At 44.3% G+C, this 17,329-nt stretch overlaps 1 protein-coding gene across 1 annotated transcript in view; it reads left to right on the forward strand.

The window, feature by feature from the left end:
• LOC112391026 (putative tetratricopeptide repeat protein 41) overlaps positions 1-14,356 on the forward strand; it is a 66,247-nt gene extending 51,891 nt beyond the window's left edge. Inside the window, 3 exon segments of the mRNA XM_024732126.1 lie at positions 13,489-13,618; positions 13,710-14,048; positions 14,050-14,356. Coding sequence (XP_024587894.1) covers positions 13,489-13,618; positions 13,710-14,048; positions 14,050-14,356 — 776 coding nt within the window.
• The last annotated feature ends 2,973 nt before the right edge of the window (positions 14,357-17,329 follow it).

Genomic DNA, 17,329 nt, shown 5'->3' on the forward strand with positions numbered 1-17,329 from the left:
CCCCCGCCCCCCGCAGCCCCCAGCCTGAAGCTGCCCATGTGAGTGGCAGCCCAATCACCCAATCACAAGTCATTGCTTGCATCTGCCTTTGTGACTCTGGATTGGAGGCTCTTGTAAGAAACTTTCCTTTGTCTGAGTTTTTCTCCTTGTGGGAGCAGTTCCTCAGGCGCTCTGCAGGGGCTGCTTACTACTTTGAAATGGTCTCCTAGGTCCTCCAACGTGAATTTTATGAATGCCGTATGGCCTGTATTTCAATCTAAATGACAATTTGTCTTGGTCTTTTCTAGATGCGGTAATAGACAAATGGGATGGGACAGATGGGAACTCTGTCCCCTGTGCTCAAAGAACCGTCCTGGGGGATTCCCCGTATATGGGGGATCCAAAAACAAACGAAGTTAATTTCTCCCTTTAAGCAAATTCTTGTTTTGTTAGGAGGCAAAACAAACCTATTATAAAATATATAACACACGAAAGATTTAAAGCACAGCCTGGTTGGAGGAGGCTGAACTGGGTTTTAGTTTTTGCCTGGCCATAGCCAGTTATGTGACCTTTGCCAAGTCACAAGTGCTCTGGCCCAGGTCTATCTCTCCGCTCCATCTGTAACTAAGGATATAGGGTTCTTTGAAGTTCTCTGCAGAGTTACTTTTCCATGTTTACATTTAAGGGAGACAGTCATCAGTAGCAGGAGGTTTTCCAGGGAAAGCCTCTCGGGAGGAATGCTTAAGGTAGATGGAGGGTGTGAGTTGGCCGAGGACGAGGCACTGCTAGGCAGGGGATGTGCATGAATGAAGGTAGGAAGGGAGGAATAAACAAAGACGTGGAGAAGACCAATTGGGAGCTGGCAGGGGGGCTATGAGAAAGGGTGGGATGGGAGGTGAAGACGTAAGAAAACAGGCAGTGGTAGGAGAATCGAGGCAGTGCACTGATTTGAAGGCAGTTCTGCCTATGGGCAAGTGGAGATTTAAGACTGAAGAAGGCTTGGGGGCCAATTACCCTTTCATGGTCTTATTCTGTTTAGGAGATTGTTTTGGAAACTCTTTAGAATCATCGAGAACGCAGCAAGGCTGTCTGAAGCCTGTCTACAATTTCAGAGTGAAGTGAATTCCCTGTGTATCCTGTGTAAATGCACGCCCACCCTCATTACTTCTTCACTCAGCTCTATTTTCCTTCATAGCACACTACCTAAAATTATGTATTTATTTATTAGTCTTTTTTGCCATTTAAAAAAATGGGAGTATATTTGATTTACAATGTTTCAGGTATACAGCAAAGTGATTCAGTTATATAAATATATATGTGTATAATTTTCCATTATGGTTTATTACAAGATATTGAATATAGTTCCCTGTGCTATACAGTAGGTCCTTGTTGTTTATCTGTTTTGTTAGTAGTTTGTATCCCAAACTCCTAATTTATCCCTCCCTCACCTTTCCCCTTTGGTAACCATAAGTTTGTTTTCTATGTCTGTGAGTCTGTTTCTGTAGTAAGTTCATTTGTATTATTTTTGTAGATTCCACATATAAGTGATATCATGTGATGTTTGTCTTTCTCTGTCCTACTTGCTTCGCTTAGCATGATAATCTCTAGGTTCATCCATGTCGCTGCAAATGGCATTATTTCATTCTTTTTTATGGCTGAGTAATATTCCTTTGTATACATGTACCACATCTTCTTTATCCATTTATCTGCTGACAGACATTTAGGTTGCTTCCATGTCTTGGCTATTATAAATAGTGCTGCTATGAACATTGGGGTGCATGTATCTTTTTGAATTAGAGTTTTCATCTTTTCTGGATATATGCCCAGGAGTGGGATTGCCAGATCATATGATAAGTCTATTTTTAGTTTTTTAAGGAACCTCCATACTGTTCTCCATAGTGGCTGCACCAATTTACATTCCCACCAGCAATGTAGGAGGGTTCCTTTTTCTCTACACTCTCTCCAACATTTATTATTTGTAGACTTTTGAATGTTGGCCATTCTGACCAGTGTGAGGTGATACCTCATTGTAGTTTTGCATTTCTCTAATACTTAGTGATGTTGAACATCTCTTCATGTGCCTATTGGCCATCTGTATGTCTTCTTTGGAGAAATGTCTATTTAGATCTTACTAGTTTTTTTAAAAATCTGCCTTTCTTGCTAAAAAGAAGGAACTTGATCTGTCTTTCCACCATTGTATGCCCAGCTTCTGGAACAGTGGCTGGCACATAGTAGGTTCTCAGTAAAAATTTGCCATGGGAATGAACATATAATGGAGAAAATGACTTTGTTAATTCAGATTTACCCTTCCACTTTAGAAAAGCAAGTATTTATTATTAAGGGTATTTTAATGTTAATGATGTGTATTATAATTCATTCATTAATTCTTTCAACAAATATTTACTGAACCTTAAAGCAGTAAAAACAGATTTTATTCAAGACTATTGCAATAGGGGGAAAGAGACATTAGTACAGGACTGGGTTCAGTTCCAAATATGGGCATGGGCAAGTGGGAATTTGTAGCCAAGGAGTAGGGTGGGGGTCAGTGGATAGAAAATTACTAAGAGGCAACACCAAGGATAAGGGGAATTCTGGCTAAACGAACCTAGCAGGATTCTTGTTGAAATTGGACTACATAGAGATGAACATAGAAACCCAGAAGTCAAGCCTAGCTGAAGAAGAGTTCAGAGAGCCTGAGCAGAGTTCGGTTAATGAGAGAATCTTTGCCAGGTGACAATCTCTGTTTTGGTTCCTGGGGATATAGCAGTGAGCAGGACAGGTAGAGACCCACACTGCCATCACTGAGCTCACACTGAGACCAACAGCTGTCAGACAACTAAATACAAGACTGTTTAGCTGCAATTGTGGAAAATGCCACCATAGAGATCGTGGTTGGACAACTAAACACACAGTGGCTGCACCACAGTTGTGCAAAGTGCTATCATGGCAAAATACAAGTGCTAACAGGGGACCTTGATCTGTTAGATGAAGGGGGATGGGTCGGGGGTGCTTCTCAGGAAATGACGCTGCAACTGAATGTGAAGGTGGATTTGCTTGTTGAGCAAAGTGGTGGGGAGGGAAAGGAGTCATCTAGGCCATGAGGACAGAATTTGCAAATCTGGAAGGAACAAAAAGGGCCAGTGGGGCTAGTATGCAGGGACCAATGTCGGGGGGAGAGGGTGCATGAGGAGGATGTCAGAGAGGTGTCACGGGCCCCGAGGCCTGTTCAGGGATTTGGGATGTTACCTGAAGAGCAACTGACACATACACACTACTATATATAAAATAGATAACTATTAAGGACCTACAGGGAACTCTACTCAATACTATGTAATGGCCTATATGGGAAAAGAATCTAAAAAAGAGTGGATAAATGTATTTGTATGACAGATTCACTTTGCTGTACACCTGAAAGTAACACAAAATTGTAAATCAATTCTACCCCAATAAAAAAAAAAAAAGCAATTGAAAGCCAGTGCAAGGCTTTTGCAAAGTGAGGGAGTGTTAGGAACATAGGGTCCTTCATTCCTCTAGCATCATCATCACAAGAGATTTCTCACACAGCATGCTAAAATCATCTTGTATATCCAGAGTCATGAAGGAGCTCAAAGAACCCTTTTTTTTTTTTTTGCAGTACACGGGCCTCTCACTGTTGTGGGCTCTCCCGTTGCAGAGCACAGGCTCTGGACGCGCGGGCTCAGCGGCCATGGCTCACAGGCCCAGCTGCTCCGCGGCATGCAGGATCTTTCCGGACCGGGGCACGAACCCATGTCCCCTGCACCGGCAGGCGGACTCTCAACCACTGCGTCACCAGGGAAGCCCTCAAAGAACCCTTTTTGACTTCATTTGTATTTCTTTTTACTGTATTTTGACCTCTCAAACGGACTGTGAACTCCCAGGGACAGGGAACTTATTTATTCTTTGTATCTTCAAAGCATCACAAAGAGTGCTAGCTGTGCGTAAGTACTCTGTCAATGCAGGAAGGGTGAGGAAAGTGGATAAACAGTTTCTTTCTGGGGGGTTACACAATTTTCCTGGCTTTCCAACAGAAGTGATGGCTCTGATCCAGGCTAACAACATTAAAAGAAGTGACCTAAATAGTATTTTAGCCTAATGAGAACAGTAATTTTTAGGTCACTTATTTATTTATTTATTTATTTATTTATTAGGCTGCATTGGGTCTTCGTTGCTGCGCACAGGCTTTCTCTGGTTGTGGCAAGCAGGGGCTACTCTTCGTTTTGGTGTGCAGGCTTCTTATTGCGGTGGCTTCTCTTGTTGCCAAGCACGGGCTCTAGGCGGCGCAAGCTTCAGTAGTTGCGACGCGTGGGCTCTAGGGTGCAGGGTCTTCAGTAGTTGTGGTGCGCGGGCTCAGCAGTTGTGGCGCACAGGCTTAGTTGCTCCGTGGCATGTGGGATCTTCCCGGACCAGGGAAGCCCTGGCAGGCAGATTCTTAACCACTGTGCCACAAGGGAAGTCCCTAGGTGACTTTTTAGATATCAGTTTGGATTACAGATTAATGACATTAATTGCTAGCTTGAAAGTTTTGGCACCTGCACCTTCCTTAATCTTTTATTATTACATTTAATCAATGTATAGAATACAGTATAATCTTCCAAGGGGTATATAAATAGTGGGCTTCCAGCAATGATCATTCAGATTTTAATTATACTCACAACATTTTAATGCATGAGATTATACTAAGCACATATGAAAATGGTGGATTTGTGAGAGGGTGATAATCCTAAAGTTTGTTTCTCCTTCTGATCACATTTTCATGAGGCATTTATTCAAAAGTGAAATCTCTTTCTGTTCAATATTTCCTTGAAATATTTCCTCATCTCCTTTCAGCTTCTTTGATCCAGTTTCAAGAACAAATCTTAACCTCATGAAACTGCTAATTCTAGAGATTTTAGTACTAATCCTGACATGAAAAGAGGGTTTTTGTGATGTATATTCCCTACTGCCTCTGACACAGACCAATCTTTTTTTTTTCTTCTCCTTCTCTGATAAATGCTTAGATCCGCCTACTGAGAAATCATTACAGTGGGAGGAAAAAGCAGAAATGTGGCTTTTCATACTCTGTTCTATCAGCTGAGGGTTCTATACGGAATTGTTTATTTTGGATGAAGTATGGTAGATGAACGTTATTTTACTTCCCTCTCCCTGGGATTCTTTCATAGAAGACATATCAAGCACTTCAGACACATGTAGAAGGAAGAAATTAAACAAAGGCTCTACAGGGTGACTTTCAGTGGGGTGAGTCAGTCCTTTTTTCCTCATTTGATTTTAAAATGCTTGGCTCAGCCAGAGTCCTCTTCTCTATAGCAGGGGGTCCCTTAATCCAAAAAGTCAGCTAAGTGATACAGACAAACTTCATATTTTCATTTTAACTTAAGCATATATATGTAATTCTTTACCTAAACTTAAAAATTTGGAGTTAAGATCTTTGCTTTTAATGGGTCCTCTGGTTGGAATTGGATGTCACCTTTCTCAAAATGCATCACACACAATTTCTAGTTTTGGTTTCTGTAAGGTAAGAACTTAGGCAATTGTGATGCTTCTGGGCAGGATACTTTTTTTTTTTTTTTAGCTCTAGTAGTTTTCTGGTAGCATCTTTGGGATTCTCTATGTATAGTATCATGTCATCTTGGGCAGGATACTTTTGATTGCTACCTTTTCCTGCCTTAAATCTTTTATGGTTTTCTTGTTCGCTCACAAGTTGAAAGAATTCCAAAGCATTCAGCCTGTTTTTCATAGAAAACAACTCTTTCATTTCACCCTCATATCTTCCTAGTTTGTACCATACTAAATTCAATTACCAAAATTAGACTAACAAATTCAGTTGACTCTTGGTCATGCTAGAAGCAATGCTAGTTAGGAGCAGAAGTATGCCAGCACAGGAGGGATGAACCTGCTAGCTGCAGGCATTTAGTATGCCCTGGGCATCAGGTAGAAAGTTTTGCAGAGGAAATAGAGGGCCCTATTTAATAAATAGAGGGTTAATCCAGCAGTCTATTTTATGTCTGTTAGCAGAGCTTACTTTTTACTTGTTGTGTGTGTTGGATAATTTTTAACAGGTTATGTATTTGTAAATTCTCTTGGTTGCAGGAAAATGTCAAATATTCCTTATAAGCTTAGAAAACTTTTAAACCTGGAAGGGACTCTAGAGATTATTCAGCTATCTTAAAGCTGAGGAAATAGCAGATATGTCATATGACTTAGCCCAGTACAGGTGATCTGAGAATCCTATCAGTTAGATAATAGAATCATTGAGGCTTAGAAAGACCTAGTGACATTTCAGAACTTTGCAGTTAGTAAGTAGTAGACTTATGACTTGGAACCCAGTCCTCTGACCCTAAATCCTGTGCTCTTTCTACCCTTCATGGGCTCCAGGAGTTTGTGGTCTTGTTGGGATGATAAGCGCATAAAAGAGAACTGAAATCCAATGTGATATGTGTGGTGACAGACATTGGTAGAAGGTGTGGGGGGCATATAAAAGAGGCAACAAGTAAGCCTTTCCAGAGAAAGTGACCTGGCTGTGACTCCTGACAGGCGTTTGTCTGGTAAAGAAGGTGAGGAAGAGCATTTCAAGCAAGAAACAATAGCATGAACAAAGGCGAGGGAGGTGAATCAGGGGGGTGTGAACCTCTGGAATGGGAGGGTTGGGAGGTGATATTGGAGAAGTCATCAAGGTTTAGGGCATGGCAGATCTTGTCTGCCATGGTAAAGGGTTCATCAGAGGAGGTGCTGGGGCTGCATGTGGGATCTTACTTCCCTGACCAGGGATCGAACCCACGCCCCCAGCAGTGGAAGCACAGAGTCTTAACCACTGGACTGCCAAGGAAGTCCGTAGATTTGCATTTTAGATCCAATACTCTCGTGGCTGAATAGAGGATGGAATTGGTAGAGAGGAGAATGGAGACTCTCCTGTGTTAACTAAGAGAGGACAAGACAAATGGAGAGAAAGTGGTGTATTTGCGATTTAGTCAGTAAATCCAGCAGTGCGTGATTGGGTAGCAGGGGAGGGAAAGGGAACAGTCTGAGGCATTCCCCAGTTTATGGCTATACCCACTGCCGGTGCAACTGGGTGGATGGAGCTGTTGGCAGGAAGCACAAGGTTCAGAGGTGGGATGGGAGCCATGATGAGCTAATTTGGGGCCTGTTGATTTGAATCTCTTATCTGAGTGGAGGTGTTCAGTAGGTAGAAGAATATATGAGTCTAGTGCTTAGGAGCTAGAAAACTGAGCTGGAGAAAAACATTCGGGAGTCCTTAGCATACACATGGTGGCCAAACCCTGTAGAACAGTTGAAAGAGCCAAGAAGAATAAAAGACAAGAAGATGGCAGGAGATAGAACTTGGGAGAATGCTGTACAGTATTTAAGGGATGAGCAGAGGAAAAAGTTGTAGCAAGAGATGAGGAATGGTTCTAGAAGTAGGCAGAGCATCAGTAAAATCATGGAAGCTAAGAAAGGAGAGGGCTGCCCAAGGCTAAGCTCCATGTACCTATGGTCACCTCATCTATGACAGAGGAGGCCAGAATACAATGGAGCAAAGACAGCCTCTTCAGTAAGCGGTGCTGGGAAAACTGGACAGCTACATGTAAAAGAATGAAATCAGAACACTCCCTAACACCATACACAAAAATAAACTCAAAATGGATTAGAGACCTAAATGTAAGGCCAGACACTATAAAACTCTTAGAGGAAAACATAGGCAGAACACTCGTTGATATAAATTGCAGTAAGATCTTTTTTGACCCACATCCTAGAGTAATGAAAATAAAAACAAAAATAAACAAATGGGGCCTAATTAAAATTAAAAGCTTTTGCACAGCGAAGGAAACCTTAAATAAGATGAAAAGACAACCCTCAGAATGGAGGAAAATATTTGCAAACGAAGCAACTGACAAAGGATTAATGTCCACAATATATAAGCAGCTTATGCAGCTCAATATCAAAAAAATAACCCAATCAAAAAATGGGCAGAAGACCTAAATAGACATTTCTTCAAAGATGGCCAACAAACACATGAAAAGATGCTCAACATCACTAATTATTAGAGAAATGCAAATCAAAACTACAATGAGGTACCACCTCACACAGGTCAGAATGGACATCATCAAAAACTCTTGGGACTTCCCTGGTGGTGCAGTGGTTAAGAATCTGCCTGCCAATGCAGGGGACACAGGTTTGAGCCCTGGTCTGAGAAGCTCCCATATGCCATGGAGCACGAAAGCCCGTGTGCCACAACTACTGAGCCTGCGCTCTAGAGCCCGTGAGCCACAACTACTGAGCCTGTGTGCCACAACTACTGAAGCCCGTGTGCCTAGAGCCCGTGCTCTGCAACAAGAGAAGCCATCACCATAAGAAGCGCGTGCACTGCAATGAAGAGTGGTCCCCGCTCGCCGCAACTAGAGAAAGCCCAAACGCAGCAACAAAGACCCAACACACAAAAAAAAGAAAAAAATCTACAAACGATAAATGCTGGAGATGGTGTGGAGAAAAGGGAACCCTCTTAACACTGGGATGTAAATTGATATAGCCACTATGGAAAACAGTATGGAGTTTACTTAAAAATTAAAGATAGAACTACCATATGGCACAGCATTCCCACTACTGGGCATATACCCAGGGAAAACCATGATTCAACAAGACACATGCACCTCAGTGTTCATAACAGCACTATTTACAATAGCCAGGACATGGAAGCAACCAAAATGTCCATCAACAGAGTAATAAAGAATATGTGGTATATTTACAATGGACTATTACTCAGCCATGAAAAGGAACGAAACTGTGTCATTTGTAGAGACGTGGATGGACCCAGAGAGTGTCATACAGAGTGAAGTAAGTCAGAAAGAGAAAAACAAATATCGTATATTAATGCATATGTGTGGAATCTAGAAAAATGGTATAGATGACCTTATTTGCAAAGCAGAAATAGAGACGCAAGTGTAGAGAACAAATGTATGGATACCAAGGGGGAAAGGGGTGGGTTGGGAGGAAATGGGGGACTGGGATTGACACATATACACTATTGATACTAGGTATAAATTAGGCAACTGAGGGTAACATATTGTATAGCACAAGGAGCTCTACTTCATGCACTGTAGTGTCCTAAAAGAGAGGGAAATCCCAAAGGGAGGGGATATGTGTATATGTATGGCTGATTCATTTTGCTGTGCAGTAAAAGCTAACACAACATTGTAAAGCAACTATACTCCAGTAAAAATTGATTTAAAAAAAAATGGAGAGGGCTGAGAGCTGACCACCAGATCTAGAACAGACGATTGCATTTAGCAACATAACGGTCACAGGGAACTATCAATTTTGGTGGAATGGTAGGGAAAACAGCCTGTGTAAGAGAGAACGATGAATCTGTTCCCTCTACCCAAAGGTGGGGTCTGCAACGGCTCAGCCCCTTGAATTGGTAGAGTGAGCTCATGCAGTACTGGGGGCGATGACAGAGGTCATCTGCCGCCAGGTCCCTCTGAGCAGACTAGCCGATGGTCTCAGTGAAGAGGGTGAAGGGAAAGAGCCATTCCCCACCCTCCCATAATCTTTTATTTTCTGTAGGGCAGAAATTGAAGACGCATGGAAACATCCCACTGCAACCTTTTACTCCATTTGGGACAATGATTGACAACTTTCTCCCTCCCCAGTCTATTTATAGACACACATTTATTGAAAGAACGAGCAAACAAGCTTAATTTCTCAGACTGAAGGACTTCTGACAAACTTTAGACATGGCGTATTTATCAAAGAAAAAGAAACTTTCAACAGAGAACCTTTAAATCCTGCATAATCCTCCTTCCTCATTACACATTGGCAGCCTGTCTTCTGGATGGAGAATATAGGCTGTGATTGTCTCCACTTCTTTACCCATTTCCTCCCAGCACAGTGGGGAAGCTCATTGTTGGGCAGGGTCCACAGACTCTGGACTCATTCAGGGACACTTCCTGAGGCTCTCCACCAACACCTGCGATTTTCCTTGTTACCTGGTGACAACAACCTGAATTATAGTTGTGGGCCCCGGGGAGGAAATGAACACAGGACTGGCATTGTAAAAATCTACCTGTTAGTTGACAGCAAATATAATACGAAGCAAGAGGAATAGGCTTAAATTTCAGTAGAATAAAGATTAGAAAAAGTTGTACTTTAGAAGATTACTTAAAAGGGCAGTGGACTGTCTTTGGATAAAATATCTTTCTTTTTCCAGAGGAAATAATAAAGATACTACTTTATTTTTTAATATAAAGCACTAAAAAAAGGGGGAAACTAGGAAAACTTACCATTTAAAATCTGAGAATAGATTTTTCAAGGAAGTTAGTTAGTGGGACCTTCCCTCATTCTCATTCCCAATTCACAGTACCTTGGAAATAGGGTAGGTATGGCTGTCCAGATGTAGAAAATGGAAAAGATAACAGATGGTTCCTGTCTAGCTGTGGTTTTATAGAAAAATCTCCTAAGGAACCAACGTGAGAGAGAGAACAGTGTTCTCGTTTCCCACCTCTAGAACTTATGGTCCTTGGATCTAGGGACCTGGGTTTAAATCCCAGTTCTGCTATTTTCTGGGCTTGTGGACATAAACTCTCTGAGTCTCAAGTTTCTTGGTAGCCAAAAGGGGATAATAATCTCTGCCTCTAGGGTTATTCTGAAGATTTAATGAGGTGTTATATACAAAACAACCAACAGACTCTGTAATTAAATATTAGGTTCCCTCCTTGTCCAGAATGAAGATTTGAAGTGGGAAGAAGGTTCAGGGACCTCTTTCCTGTGGAAATGAACTCATCCTGGACTTTCCTCTTCTCTGGGTTGAAAGGACTGACCTGGCTGGGTAGTGCTGTCCAGCTGGTACCGACCCTGAGGGAAGATGGGGTGGGCTGGGGTTGGCCTGAGCTAAGAATGTCCTTTCCTGGCAACTCCTGTGCTTTTGCTGCCAGAAAGAGATAGGTTGTGTTCAAGAAAGTGCTGAGGTCAGAGCTATCAGTACAGGTCCAGATGGTTCATGAGGGTGCCACGGTGTGTGGCCAAGAGGTAGTGTGGGGAGCACGGCATGAAATAGTGTCTGTCAAGGGCATCAGCAGCTGGTCTGGGTGACAGTCTCAATCTCCCAGCAAGTCAGAGCCTCTTAAAGGGCCTTCAGGCAGAACGAACAGTCTGCAGGCCTGGTTACTGGCATGCAGAGGAACTCTGAGAATGAGTTCCTGCCTAGCCAGACCTGAGACATTCTGACTCTATTCTTCCCCACTTTACCTTTTAAGGCCTGTTAAGGCCAATGCTACATGGTCATCCCAAGCTGGGTAATTCACAAGTGCTTTCTGCTGAGTTATGTTGGGGCAACTGAGAACCTCATAGAGAGTCATGAAAATAATTCACGCAGAAGAAAAATAGCCCCTGATTGCTAAGTGGAGCCAACAGCTGGAACTCCCCTTCAGCTTTTCAGCAGGAGCTGTGGGCAATGTGAGATCTGTGCTATGACCCATGAAGCAGAGCTACAAGAGAGAACAGCTCTGCAAACAGAAGCCGTAGCGTGGATCCTCAGAAGGACGATCCGGTATGGGGGGATGAGGCAGCCTAGCATAGCAGTAAAGGGCATGGGCTCATGGATGAGGCTGACCCAGGATCGTTCTACCACAAACTGGAGTGACTTACTTGACCTCTTTCAGTTTTCTCACCTTTAAAAGTCAATGAACATGCACAAAAAATTCTCTGGAAGGATACACGTTATAGGAGAAGACTGCACAGATGAAGACCAAGATGGGAGAGACAGTTTTTACTTCATACCTTTATACATTTTCATTTTTGAATCATGTGGATATGCATCCTATTAAAAAGAATAAATGACAAAAATAAAAGACAAGTGATGATAGTTTATACCTTGCAGGATAACACAAGCCTCATAGATAGTACTCAGCTAATTTGCAGTGTTTATTATTATTAATATTAATACAGGGATGCTGGCTGGGTCATCTGCCAGTGTTTTTTACCTTTAAATACCCAGCAGTCCCTTATCATGTATCCAGATTGATGCCCTACATGCACCGGCCTTACATTATGTTTATTTATTTTTTTTTTTTGCGGTACACAGCCCTCTCACTGTTGTGGCCTCTCCCGCTCGCGGAGCACAGGCTCCGGACGCGCAGGCTCAGCGGCCATGGCTCACGGGCCCAGCCGCTCCGCGGCACGTGGGATCCTCCCAGACCGGGGCACGAACCCGAGTCCCCTGCATCGGCAGGCGGACTCTCAACCACTGCGCCACCAGGGAAGCCCTTACATTATGTTTATAATCAATGGTATAAATTTAGCCCCTTAAAAGTAGTAATGTACGGACTTCCCTGGCGGTCCAGTGGTTAAGACTCCACACTCCCAATGCAGGGGACCGGGGTTTGATCCCTGGTCAGGGAACTAGATCCACATGCGGCAACTAAAGGTCCAGCAACTAAAAGATCCTGCAACTAAAAGATCCGGCACGTGGCAGTGAAGAATGAATGAATAAATAAATATTTTTAAAAAAGCAGTCTTGTAAGTGGGTAAAATGAGTAAATGAGTGCCACTTGCAAATTGACTGTAATTTTTTTTTTTTTTTTACTTTTCACACATTTTAGAGAATTACATTAAATTATTGACAATGGCACATGACACTGTATAATGAACACCTATATACCCTTTATCTTTAGTCACCAGCTGTTAACACTTTGGTCATACTTATGTTTTCTTTCATATACACACACATACACATGCATACATATATATTTTTTTTCTGGACTATTTGAAAGTTAGTTGCAGATGTGACACTTTTATCTCTAAATACTTCAGCATGTGTCTTCTGAGAACAGGACATTCCCCTACATAACCACAGTACAATGATCAAACCCAGGAAATTTAACCATTACATAAGAGTATTATCTAATGTACAATCCATATGCAAATGTTCCCAAGTGTCCCTCCCAGTAAATGTTCTTTATAGCTGTTTGCTTTTTGATCCAGAATTCTGTTGAGGATCTTCCACTGCATTTGGTCGTCTCCTTTAGTCTAGAACATTTAAGTAGGGCTTGTTTTGCCTTTCATGACACAGTTTTGAAGAGCCTAAGTCAGTTTCTACCCTACCCTCCCTGCCCCAATGTGCTTGTTTGTATCTGTTTTTTTTTTGCGGTACGCGGGCCTCTCACTGTTGTGGTGTCTCCCGTTGCGGAGCACAGGCTCCGGACGCATAGGCTCAGCGGCCATGGTTCACGGGCCCAGCCGCTCCGCGGCATGTGGGATCTTCCTGGACCAGGGCACGAACCCGTGTTCCCTGCAGCAGCAAGTGGACTTTCAACCGCTGCGCCACCAGGGAAGCCCTGTATCTGTTTTTTGATAATTAGACTCAGGTCAATTGTTTTTGTCAGGAATACTACAACAGGTGATGTTCCAATGCCACCTTTTATAAATGTTTTTTATCCTTTTAAATGTGTGAAGCCAGGAGTCATTTAAAAATTTCTAATATTCTTATTTTCAAATATCCAGCAGGTCAATTATTGATAAGTGACTCTTGTCATCAAGTCATGATGGAGGCTGTGGGCTATTTGTACAGATCACTTGATTTAAGGGCCACCTACCTGGGATCTTCTCATTCATCGATCAGTGGGATCCTGCAGTGAGTTTCTATTCTATGTCTCAACAAGAAATAGGCTTCAGGTTATTCATGTTCTATAAATGACCTCTTGACAACTTTTGATCCTTTGCAGCCTCCTGAGGGACACTGAGTGGATCCGGGGTAGGAGATGTTGGCCTCAAGGCATGAGCCAGCAATATTCTGAGGGTCCCAGGAATGGCGCCTCATTATGGGAGCACTTGATCAAGTTAAACTATCACAGCGCTCAGAGTTCCGACACAGTGAGCTTGGCAGTGTGCACCAGGGCAGATAAGCTACAGGGGGCTAAAAGCTTGGACTTGGTGCCTCATACAATTTCAGATAAATCAAAATATGCTTCAGGACAAGGGAAAAAGTTCTTGAGACCCATTATTTCCGTTTCTGCTGAGGAAAAGACCTGACTGAAGACACAAAGTAATGTTGCAATATGGCATGAAAGATTGTTCCTCTAAGATTTTATCTTTGGGTAAAATGGATGGTGCAGTAAAGCTTTCACGGCAAAGGATTTTGTCAGCTAAAAGCGAGAGTGAAAAACGCCAAATTACCGCAGTTTACCAGCATCCCCTGCTAGGGTCTCTTAGCACAAATAATCCCTGGGAATCCTTATCTGAGCTCATCTCAGAGAAGTGGCTTTTTCATAGCCCAGATTACAGTTCAATTTCTCAGAAGCGTTTTTTGCAGAGAAGATCTCAGTTTGAAACAAAATTGATGAAGTCCTCAAATGATACTAATAAAGAATAAAAATTATCACGGGCTCTTCTGTGTCAGTAATTTTTTTCTACTTGTCTTTATTTAGAACTCTTTTTTTTTTTTTTTCGGTATGCGGGCCTCTCACTGTGTGGCCTCTCCCGTTGCAGAGCACAGGCTCTGGAGGTGCAGGCTCAGCAGCCATGGCTCACGGGCCCAGCCGCTCTGCGGAATGTGGGATCTTCCCGGACCAGGGCACGAACCCATGTCCCCTGCATCGGGAGGCGGACTCTCAACCACTGCGCCACCAGGGAAGCCCTATTTAGAACTCTTTGATGAGATATTTTCTAATCAAGAAAATAATCAAGGTGATAACCAAGGTTATTGGGATTTTATTTATTTTTTAGCCACTTAAAATATTTTAACAGATTATAGCTAAAAAGAACAATTTTTAAGTGATTAATATTTCTGTGGTACTAAAACTATAAAGTAAGTTTAAAGTACTAGAGTCCATGGATTTGATACCATATCTGTTTTAAACATTGTAATTGCCTCTCTTTTGTCAGTGATTTGTAAGATATTACCTATTAACTGTTGAGGATTACTTACTGGCTTCTTTCTCTCTTATCACCCAACTAAATCCTACCTACTTTAGGAATCCAAGTGGAAGAATGGGCTCAGCTGTGTGACTTTAAGAATGCTATGTTGGGCTTCCCTGGTGGCACAGTGGTCAAGAATCTGCCTGTCAATGCAGGGGACACGGGTTTAAGCCCTGGTCTGGGAAGATCCCACATGCCGTGGAGCAACTAAGCCCGTGAGCCACAACTACTGAGCCCACGTGCCACAACTACTGAAGCCTGCGCGCCTAGAGCCTGGGATCTGCAACAAGAGAAGCCACCGCAATAAGAAGCCTGCGCGCAACAACAAAGAGTAGCCCCCGCTCGCCGCAACTAGAGAAAGCCCCCGCGCAGCAATGAAGACCCATGCGGCCAAAAATTAATAAAATAAAAAAAATATATATATATATGAATGCTATGTCACTTCTCTTAGCTTTAGTTCCATCACTTATAAAATGGGAGAAATTATGGTGCTTACTTTTTAGGATTACTGAGAGGACTGCATGAGAAAATGCACATTGCAAGCCTTCAATAAATAGTAGTTACTGTCTGTCATGGTCTAACCCAGAGCCCACCATTTTCCATGAAAACATCTCCTGATGCCTCCAGCCCACAACTTAAGCATACACTAATGCTTTGGGTTATTTGTCTTAAATCGTGCCCCACCTATTTCACAGATGGCAGTGTGGTCTCCCAGGCAGACAACCAGCCTTGAGGGTTATTCATTGCACTCCACCAGCGCCCTGCTCCACCGTAACCACGGGGTAGCTCGGCAAGCTCTCGCAGTCCAATGATTCCCAGACGGGTTCTGGGTGGGCCGCATCAGACTTTCCCGCAGGAGCCAAGTCTGACTTAGTCCACACAGAAATGTCGCGTGGTGGGGGTTGCTGTTTATTTGGCTTTGGTGGAATCACAACGCTCAGAACGGGTGCAGCCTCGCAGGTCTGAGAGAAGACAGGTGCACCGTGCTGGTCAGCTCGGGCATGAGCAGGGGGAGTGGTGTCCCGAGGGCCTCCCTCGCGAGGCAGAAATCTCGGGAGGGGCACTGGCCTTCCAGGCTGTGCAGTCGGGGTGCCCTTCAGGCACATCAGACCACGTGTGGGTCCTGGTCCCAGCTGCTGGCTCATCCGTGGGACTGGAAGGATCCAAGCCAGGGGCCAGGGGACGTCCCAGACCCGACCCCGCGATCAAGGGGAGGTGCAGACTGCTGAGGCCATTAATGCGGAGAGGTCGCCTCCTGGAGCCGGAGTCACAAACACCATGTCAGTACAGCCAGGGTTGGGGGGACGGTCACAGACGGCGGGAGGAAGGTGCTGCGGAGCTCGGCGGGTGGCCCCAGGGTCAAGTCTCATGGTCCAGGGCCAGCAGAGTCATCCTATTCCACGTGACCTTTGCTGACGGGACGTTCGCGCCACCGCACAGCCACCTTGGCGCGCCACACGGTCAAGAAGCGGCTGTAGCAGGCTCCGCGCGTGGCCGCGACTGCCCGGGGTGCCCAGGCCCTTGCTGCCCCGCCCACACCGGGCCCGGCCTAGGCCCCGCCCCTCCAAGACCTGTCGCACCCTCGGTACGTGGGGAGGCCCCTCCCCGCCGGGCTGGGGCGCCAGGTCCCGTCCCATATGGCCATCGGGGAAGCCGGCACCCTCGGACCCGCGTGGGTCCGCTGCTGACCTCCAGAGCCCCCCCATCGTGACCCGCGGTTGTCCCCAACCACGGGCGACATCGCCTCTGCAGTGCGATTTCCGGGAAACGCGGAAAAATGCGCCTCCAGAAACTTTACAACTCTTGCCTTTCTCCTATCGGGAAAGCCGTTTTATAAATTCCTGGGATTTTTAGCCAGAAATCTGCATCGGAAGCGCTTTGGGCTCTCCTGGGGGTTCCACGAACATCACTTGGGAGACGGTCACCCCCAGGCACCGTTCGGTATTGTTATTAATAAACAACAATAATAGTAACCGCCGGAGTCCGGCAGGCGGCGGGTTACCGTGGATTCCGCTGCTGGGCAGGTGGCAGTGTCCGGAGGCTGATTTATTTTCCTTCTTTGTTTTAGGGGATGGGGTAGGATTTGCTGCTCTTGAAATTGGAGGGGTTCGGTTGGGAGTGTTCTGAGTTATCTACTAACCTCAGCGAGGAGGTGATTCCAGGGAGTGACCACTTAGTGGTCAGATGAACATAAAATGAGCTTGGTTTGATTGTTGGTTAGGGAAACAGGGAGGGACGCAAAGAGGACCCAGTAAATACTAATGTCAGACACATAAATTGTCTCCCTGAATTCTTCCCCATACCTAGGAAGGAAGTGCCACATGCCCATCTTAGAGATGAGACAGGCCAGACTCAAGTTTAAGAAGCCTGGCCAAGGTCACACTTTGACCTCGGGTCTGTCTCAGCCCCTAACCCATTGTCCTGTTTC

This window comes from Neophocaena asiaeorientalis, unplaced genomic scaffold, assembly GCF_003031525.2.
Source record: "Neophocaena asiaeorientalis asiaeorientalis breed wild unplaced genomic scaffold, Neophocaena_asiaeorientalis_V1.1 scaffold418, whole genome shotgun sequence".
NCBI lineage: Eukaryota > Metazoa > Chordata > Mammalia > Artiodactyla > Phocoenidae > Neophocaena > Neophocaena asiaeorientalis.